At 36.5% G+C, this 10,009-nt stretch overlaps 1 protein-coding gene across 1 annotated transcript in view; it reads right to left on the reverse strand.

The window, feature by feature from the left end:
- The window catches only part of LOC127572388 (nuclear receptor ROR-beta-like), a 157,471-nt gene extending 153,142 nt beyond the window's left edge, over positions 1 to 4,329 (reverse strand). Inside the window, 1 exon segment of the mRNA XM_052019578.1 lies at positions 4,203 to 4,329. Coding sequence (XP_051875538.1) covers positions 4,203 to 4,209 — 7 coding nt within the window. The 5' untranslated portion in view covers positions 4,210 to 4,329.
- Between the last annotated feature and the right edge of the window lie 5,680 nt (positions 4,330 to 10,009).

A 10,009-nucleotide genomic window follows, 5' to 3' on the forward strand; every position in this document is an offset into this window, starting at 1 on the left:
AAACTTCATGAAGCTGCCATGTGATTAAAATGTAAAAAAAATCCCTTCATTAATCTGGATTTAACTAGTGCAGATGCCATTTAATTATAGGGAGAATGAGGGAGTGGGAAATAAGGTATACATTCTGCTATATTTTACATACAAATATACTTTTAATTTGGTGACTTTTATACAAGTGGAAATTAGCAGCACCTTCAGGCTTCCCTAATGACTAATTCATAAAAGGCCATAGGATGCTCTAGAAAGGGTAAAAACAAAAAAAGACACAGAACACAGTGCAATTGCTCCTCATAAAATAGGAGATACTTCAGAGATGAAAGATGAGTAATGAACAGGAAGTTAAAGCAATAATTTAGCAGGAACGATAATCATAGAAAAGTGATTTTAGGTAACCTTTGAAGGTAGTTCAAGAAACATGGTGAAGTTATTTAAGGATGGAATTCTAAAGAACAGTGCAAAATAACCAAGTAATTGTCTCTGATGTTGAAGCAGGAGCAGGGAATCAACAGTAATTAACACAGGATGGATGCATGGCAGCTGAAGAATATTGTTCAGTGTGGTACAAGGCCATGGAGGAGAGACAAAATGTGTAAAATGGAAAAATCTGCAGGAGACGGGCTGAGTAATGCTGTCCATTATTTCGCTTCATGAAGCTGATGTTCCGTTTACATGTCAAACCCATTTGCTTTATCCACTATTTTAATATTTGTGCTTTATTTGCTTCTTTTCCACCCAGGATCCAATTTTTTTGCACTGAAATGTAGCCCGCATGTTGCAATTACCTTAGCTGCAGTGAATTATCATTAGTCACAGAAGTTTGGGAAGAAAATATACAATTCCACATAGTTTCTCAGATTTATGCCACACAACACACATTCAGCGTCATATTGTTTTCTGCCAGGCATGCTAGTCTGGGTTTAATAAGCAAACATTGCTGGTCTTGAAACAATTTTCTCAATCATTTCTAAATATATTAACATGCGAATAGCCCTGACAAAAAAACTGTATGTGCAACTTTTTCACACTTGTTTTATGACATCTTGCTCTCACTGGTTTCTCTCTTGATTGCACATTTTTGGTCCAAATTTTCCTTCCATTACATTGAGTTTCTTATTTAACATGCTTACTTGAAAGCAATAGAATAGTTCATAGCATTCATTTAACTGGAAAAATGGACTGATAATGAAAAGTACTCTGCTTTGTTAATGATTACTTTCTCACAGCAATTATCGAATGTTCCTCCTGCATAATGTCCTGCTACTGCTCAAATGCAGGAAAAAATGACAGTAGATTACCCATAATACCTTCTATTGAGCTCTATCCTGCAAGTCTATTAGTGAACTCATAACCCATCTTCTGCAGCCTTATCATTGGGGTTATTGCCTTCTCAATTTTGCCTCTTTTTGAGGTCATTCTTTTCTGACTTTCCATTAGTGATGTGAATACCTTTCCTTCATTTTCTATATATTGGAAGTGTGGTCCCTTTTCTTTTCATTACCAAAACTGTCTTCTCTCAGTTCTCTATTATTGGGTTCAGGACCTTCTTTCAACAGATTATAATTGGGATCTGAAATTTCTTTTTTGTGGCGGATGTTGACCTTTCCTCCAACTTCAATTCTTATTGTAGACTTCCCACGTCCAGTAAATCAGTTGGATCACAACCTTCTTCACCAATTCAAGTTTTTTTTTAAAAAAAAGCCTTCCCATAACGATGCTTCCACTTTTGCCTCAATAACCTACCACCATGATAATGCAGTCTTTCATATTATAATAGGGCACACAGTTACAAAGAATAAAAACCCCAAATAGCATTACTAACATGAGCTGAGAACCAAGTAGTGAAAATGGATGTAATCAAATTGACTGATCATCACTTCACATTCTGTAATCTTGATTTTACTGGTCATATCCCATCAAGTATCCCATATCTTTCTACCCTCCACCCACACCCCCCCCCCCAATCCCCCTACTCATGCACATGCCACTGCCATTCAATTAATTTCTTGTTATTTCCATTTCTTTACTGCATTTGGTTAAACGTGACAAAGCATGTTTGGCTTCTATTCCACATTTTCTGCTAATTATTGGAACAGTTCAGCAAAAGTGAACAATACTGCCAAATGCTGTTAAAAGGGATCAAATTAGATTCCTACTTGCTCTTTTGGTTAAGCAGGGATATAATCTGCTCTGTTCAATTCTCTCCGCCCCTCCCCTCTTCTTCTCTCCCCCCCCCCCCATTGACACAAACATTAGGGAACAGAACAATCATTGAGTGGTCCACACAATTGTGGATCAAATTCACTTTTGAGTCATCTTAAAAATACTTTTAAAAACATCATTGCACAACTTTAATCTATTGTAGTTTTGTATTCACAAAGGAAAGCAAATTTCCAAACAATGGCTTTCTCTTTAGGTTCATTTATTAAATAAACTTAAATAACTAATTTTCGTAAAAGTAGAAATAAATGTTTGGCAAAAGACATACATGGACTACTTTTCTTGGTTTGCTGAATTTGCTACTAAGTTATTGAAAACAAAGTTCACTAAACTGGAATCAGCTGTGTTTTCCCTCTGCAAAATCTATAGTTAGTGATCATAAAGAAATCTATTTTTGACTTGTATTCTAATATAAATTTATTAAAAGATGGAGTGAATGGTTGTGACCGCTCCAGCGTATCGTGTAATAATGACATGAAAAATGCGCAGCATAACAACTTCAGAAAATCAATTAATGAGCAAAACCTTACGCATTTTAGAATGGAAATAAGTCATTTTTTGCGATGTTTTAACAAATTAACAGTCTGTAAGAATACGATAAAATAAACTTTGTAAGGAAAGTGAAAGGACGGCAAACTAAGGTGGGTGGCAACCGATCTTGCCAAAGAGATCAGAAGTTGTTATTTTTACTTTTGTTTAAAAAAAACACTAGAGATTACAAATAGGTGGAGATTCGTATTATAGGCCCTCATATAAAACAGTTGACCACAAGCTCCTGTGAGATAGTGGCTAAATATTCCCCTTCTTTCCAAACAAGTATGCTCCGATGCACTTTATTCTAACATTGAACACTAGAGATACTTGTACCTCTCACTCTTGGTAAGACCACAGGACCAGCATGGTAAAGTGCTCTTGTACTGTTTATTCCTTTCTCTGTAAACACGACGCCCTTGTTAGTTTAGACAGTGCTAATACACTGTGGCGAAAAAGCCTCTGATCCGATCCACATGACGGTACACGCAAGACTGAGCCGGGAGCAAACTGGAGTACAGTGTGTGTATGATGTGTGAAAAGGTCGGGTTGCTTTTTTTTGTTCATTGGCGGGGTGGTGATGATGGGGGAACATAACAACATCTTGACGGATAGAAGTAGGTCAGTGGAACACATGACACCGACTGATTGACTCTGTCCAGAGTCCCAGCACTAACACAGGGCCCCAGAGCATCCTTCACACTGACCGCATGTTGAAACGTGCGGTGACACAATTCAGAATGGAAACAGCGAGGAAATTGGATATATTTATAAAAAAAGTTCACCAACTGTCCGACCAAAATAAAACAAAACACACCGACATCTGCCAACCAAGCGATATATCCCGTGCTTTATATGTGCCATCTCCCACTTCAATTCTACACAATTCTGATCCTATGCTATTCACATTTGGACCCCAAACGCCGAATTTTGCTGGCATAAGACATCTTGATTTTTAAAAAAAGTATATATTTTTTCTCATCATCTCACAATTATTTAAACCAAACCTCAAAACTGAAATTACAAGAAGTTCTCTGCTCGGAGTAAAAGGGAATACAGCCAGTGCTGCACTGTAATGGGTGAAGAATGCCAAGCACTGCAACCATCTCTGGAAGCCCTGCCACAGATTCGTTCAAAAGTAGCCTACTGTAGTAAACAAAACTGATGTGACAGCTTGCCCAGCTCCCGCCTCCTGGACTCGTCAGATCTCAGATGCAATGGAGCACATTATCAGCGATCAAAGTTTGATGTTACATAAAACGCACAGCATTATTTAGAGCGCGGAGCCCTACACAGGGAAGCCAGGAAATAAAAGTTTGAAGCCACCATCCATGCAGACACCCTTTAAATCTAGATTCACGCGGGTTTACACTCGGGATATATTGCACGCGTGGTCGTCCTCCCCGCTCCACCTATCATAGTATTTGTCCAGTAACTCCCAGACGATCTCTTACCTCGCATGGTGGCGACTTCAAATGCAAAACGATCATGAATTTATATCAAAACCAAACGCTCCGCGAGAAGAGAAGCGGCGGCTAGAAGGCGATAAAAAGGCTGTCAGTAGCTTGCTCTTCCACCATTGCTCATTCTCCCCCCTCGGTCTGTTATTACTGTTCCGTTAGCGCTCCGAATCTGAATGGAGCATGTGGCCTTTCACATGACATCCGCACCGTTCATCCGTATGTGAATTTCACCGGGAGAGAGTGGGGGAGCTTTTTATAGCAGCCAGATTATTCTGTCACTTCCAGCTCCTCCCACTGACCAACAGCGACCAATCATTGTCAAGAGCACACAGGGAAAATACAGTAAATAAATAACACAGAATGTAAAATAACCTTCACTTGTAAGAGAATTATTTTACCAAGCTAGTCCTCACAATAGTAAAATATCAGATGATATTTCATGATCACCCTTCTCTATATTTAGTGTCTTCTTACTGTGTTATTTATTTTACACAGACACTCGCACACAAATAGATTTTAAGAGCGTTTTATTATAATTGGTAAAGACAGTTCTCAGTCCTTTTACCAGATTTACAAAGTAAACGATCAAGTGCCTCCAACTGAGGCTACGCGAGTCCAGGAAATGATGTGTCCTTTCAAATTATAAGTTTACTTAACATTTCAGTTTGTAAGGCAGGAAAATAATTTCATGGCTTTGCAGTTCTTGGCGCGAGAAGTGAAGCTGTCTTTGGACTTGACTTAAATAGTTGGAATGCCAGGTGTTTTTGATGCACCTGCGTCCTCGCAACATGATAATGCAAGAAATGCACTAAAACATGAAAACAAACGCTAGAAATTAAACTTAATTCTTCCTATTGGTGGGGGGGGGGGGGACGAGATAGAATATTAAACAACTGGAAGACTGTGAAATAAAAAAAAGGATCGGAATTAACTTATGTGCAGAGTGTGGAGCTTTTAAAACTGGCATGGATCCAAATTTGCAACAATTCAGACACGGCAATCTAATCACATCAGGAAAAATGCAATGTGAAAATTAAACTATTTTACAACCATGGTTGTTAATAATTATTCAACTCTATTGATTAGTCTCTTTTATTAATATATGGTTATAAATTTTCACATGTAAAACGTGAATACTCTAATTTGAATACATTAAATATAAGGCTATTTCCCCAACCTTAACGTTTATAGTACAAGGAAATCATTTAGCTGGCACGTAGGAGAAACGTTCAAATTAAAAAGGAAGAACTTGCACTTATAACTTACAAGCTTAGAGCATCGAAAATTGCTTTCAGCTAATGAAGCACTTTTGAGATATGGTTACTGTTTTATTGTGAGATACAGCAAACTATCTGCAGACAAGGTCCCACAAACAGCAAAGTGATAATGATCATATAATCCACCTAACCAGCATTGGGTAAGGAAAATATTTGCAGAACTTGCTTAATTTTCTTCAAAATGGAGCAATGCGATATTTTATGTCCAACTGAGAATACAGGTATAGATTTGGTTTAACATTTCATCAAATTATATCACAATCTTAATGTTTCTCTACACATGTCATCATATTGAAACTTACAATAAAGTCAACCAGTATTACATTGAAAATAAATATGAATATATGTTACTGATTTTAGATTCCATAAATGTAGAATGTAAAGAAATGTGATTGTGTTTTGGGGATTTATCCATATATCTAAAAGTATTACAAAAAATACTCATTTCTGTTTTATTTTTCTCAGTCCATAGAATAGCGATATGGGCAGTGAGATAAACTGTTTTTTACCCCACAGCATAAAACATGGTCCAAGAGTGCACATTGTTCAGACATCTTATCTAATTGCTGGGGAGGGGTCATTAATAAAGAACAAAACCCGCACTGATGGCATTTAAAATATCTATCGGATTCTTTCAATTCTTAATTTGTATTGAATTGTCCATTGCAGGTAAAGACAATTGCATTTATTTAACAGAGACAAACAACTGCAAATGTTTGCAATATTTTAAGCATGAATTACAGTCAGGTCAAACCTAGTTTTTATGGGCTTTTGCACTAGTGTAAAAAATCATTCTATTATAATTCTGCCTTACCCATGAAACAGCCCAGGTTTCAAATCAAAAGTAACACCATTGCAATTTTTCATCAATGGCACCTATTTGTGGATTTTCAAGGAGGTGCCTGCTATTTAACTTTTCCTTTAGATACAGGGACAATTTTTAAAGCTTATAAATATTAATCTTAAAAGCACACACTGATTTAACTTGCAAATGATCCCATCTAGTTTCCTAAAAGTTACTTTAAGTTTTTTCAAATTGGATAATCAAAAGTGGTGGATGTTTATTTTTTTATGACATAAATACTTTCAGCTGTATTAATAGGAACAGGTTAGACTGCCTTCCTAAATATATCAAGGAATACCTTTGATGCAACTTTTAAAAAAGTTATAATCTAAAATGTTTCCTGATTATGCTGTCACATAACAAGTTTTCTATTCAGTGATTTCCAAATAAGAGAAAATTTAAGAAGAAAAAAACTAGCATGATTTTGAGCACTGTTTATAACTGAACCACCAATTGTTCCCAAACCAATACTTTTAGCTTTCAATCTCCAGTTTATTTCTATGCAACTTCACAAGTCATATCATAATGCCTTGGGCCAATTCATGGGAAATGCAAGAATTAAAGTGGTGAAATTGGAATGTGAGCAGTAACTCATTTATTTTTGACTGTCTTTTACCTTCTTTTTAACCTCTGGATATTTTGTGCTTTTGTGGGTGAGGCCCAACCCCTAACCCTCTTAACTCCACATAAATGTTTGCATTTATCCAGATAGCTTGCCAAAGGAACCACGGATAGGAACTGGGCATTGTTTTTAGGTTATTATTCCAACCATTTACAAATCCTCTGGTTATTGGAGACTGGAGAACAGAACACAATAGATTGTGACTGCCAAAAGAAAATTCTTAAGTGGTCATTAATAAAGTGAATAAGCAAAATTAGCAAAAAGATCATTTACCTCAAATTACTTTCCACACCTAGGTACCACCTCATTAGAGTTTAAAAATTGCAGTAGAAACCAAAGTATAAATAATTTTCTTATGTAACGGTTCCTTTATTGTTCCACTACTTACCAAAGCTAACTAGCTTTAATGTCTCTTTCAAAACTCGAAAAGTTAGGCTGATAAGTGCTTTCATGTATGACAAAGTTCAAATGAATTTAACTGTTAAAAATATAAAGATTGAAACAAATTGCAAGTGGCTGTAGGTTGGTTTGACCCACTTTTGTAGGTGGAATGGTTGGAGTCCAAGCATTTGTCAGAATTCCAGGACTTGAGGCCCACCTTCATCAAGCTGTTTTCTGGAGTTTTTCTCTAATTTTGGCTTGAACAGCTTTGGTCAAGTACTGGGAGTGAAGAGAAAAGGAGAGAAGTTTGCACAGATTAGAATTGACGAGTGACATTGCTTTAGAATTAAAAGAAGCACTCCTAACTCTACCAAGTGAAGAAGGCCTGAGTAGGTCATTCTCCATTCAATACCTCTTTTTCCAGAATGTATCTTAAAAGATGTTGTAAGCAAATAACTAATATATTCAAAGGACCTAATAGTTATTTAATTTGCCCGTAAGAGAAGCCACATCTACAATATCGTTGGATATCTTACCAATGCCCTTTGTTGTAATAGACAGAGTAGTGAAATTTGCCTTTTTTGTTTGCATTGACAAGCAGACACAGCGGGTCCAATTTCCTCCTTCTGAGTCTTAGTTTCTTCTTCAGTCCACCTACGACCAAATGGCTGCAGTTCCAGACACAAGTCTTTGAAAAATGATCTGAAACATTCTCCTCAAATGAATAAAGTTGGGTATAACAATTTTGTGCATTGCTGGCATTAAAGAAGTTAAATATATGACTTAAATGCTTCATTTTCCTTATAACTTACTGTTCACATTTTGCAAATTATCCAAGATTTCATCCCTGATTTCAAGAGTTAGATCAAAGATTTTGTGATTACCTGCAGTTAATTTGTCAAATTAAGCAGAATCTCACTAAATCTCTTGAACTTGCAGTCTCTACAGAGAGTAGATCTCTCATGTAGACACCTATAGTTATCCCTCAAACATCATCCCCCAAAAACCAGCTATCAGTCATTATGCCATTGCCATTTGTGGAATCTTGCCATGCAGAAATTAGCCATCGCATTTCCATTATTACAATAGTAATGGACATCCATTATTTCTTCCTTTTGTCAAACTTATCTGGTATGGTACAGTAAATCTTCACAGAATATAGAACGGAAGCATAGCATTGTTCTCATTGGCACTGACAGGGAATCTGAAAAGAACTAAAATTTCTGCCATGTTGAAATCAAATAAGTTGTAACTTCACTGGAAATGTGCATTTGGATGCAGCACTCAACAAAACCTAAATATTAGTTTTAACTGCACATTGTGATGTTCCAATATAGGTATTTCAGAATTGAATGCAAGAACAATCTGCTTTTACAATAACTAGCCTTAAATGAGCTGCAGAAAAAAATGGTTTGGTGTTGTCATTGTGGGTATACATTGGCAGTGGTCTGAGGTACTGTAAGCATTTTAAGTTACACATGTGAGCATATGTTGATTTTCAATTAATACAATTACATCTTATAAATTGTGACCATGCAAGTTTTAAAGCCTCGGTCTTAAATAATATACTCAGTTGTGCTATTCTTCAAATGATCACCACACAGTGGTACTGAATCTTGGTCCAGTGACAGTTCATATCAAATAATGATGATAGGTGGAAGCTGAACAAGTTATTTTATTCTTTTTCATATCCTGTTATAAATGGTTCCAAATGATTGCATAAGATCTTTGGGATAAAAGCAACTGCATGATTATTGCTCTTGCTCTATATGTCCACTCAAATAGCAATTCTTGAAAGCTTTACCTTTTTGATTACTTATTTATCAATAATTTTAAGGTATTGTAATTTTGCAGGTTGTTTACTAAGGCATCTCGAATCTCAGAGTATAACTGGACTGCATTTACATGCCATTATAGAATTATGACTTGTACTACTTGCACAGATTCCTCATGTAGCAGGTGATATGATTTGTACCTTAATGCTGTAATACTCACTATTAAACATTCTGATCATTATCATCAGACAAAACATCCAGAATACAATGAAAACATTTTTTAATAAGACAACATTAATACTGTTCATTTTGGGAGATTTGATTAATATATCCCCAGAATTTCATTTTACCCTTGGCTGCCTTATTTTTTAAATTAATGTACTGGCAACTAAATAGAGTGGTGGGTCAAGCTTGCCGGACCCAAGTTCAAATCCAGTCCAGAAGGATGTAATGCAATACTCATCTTGCTGTTAGGTATAAAGTTCCTAAATGAAATAAGTTTGACCCAGTCCTAACTCCAATCTGCTGTGGGATTGGGTCTGTGGTGAATACATTGGTTATGATCATGGCTTGCATTTCATCATGAAGCAAGTGCAGGCATAGTAACGAATTTCTAAGGTCAGCTGAATTTGAGAAGGCTTCTCCAAAATCCTTATCAATTTACTGAACTGAAAAATCTTGTGAGATTGGATTGGGCCATGTACAATTGTTCATGATGCTCCTGATATTTTTGTTGGATTTATCACACAGCAAAGAACATATCCATTGTGCCTCTCATTGGATGGAGTCTGCACTGTGATCCCAGGATGGGTAATTTGCCACTGGGAGGACGTGGTTGAAGAGAACGACTTTCGCTGTGGCAGAGAGAGGGCAGGGGGCAGTTTGTAATGACCACAATT

This window comes from Pristis pectinata, chromosome 7 (genome assembly GCF_009764475.1).
Source record: "Pristis pectinata isolate sPriPec2 chromosome 7, sPriPec2.1.pri, whole genome shotgun sequence".
Lineage (NCBI taxonomy): Eukaryota > Metazoa > Chordata > Chondrichthyes > Rhinopristiformes > Pristidae > Pristis > Pristis pectinata.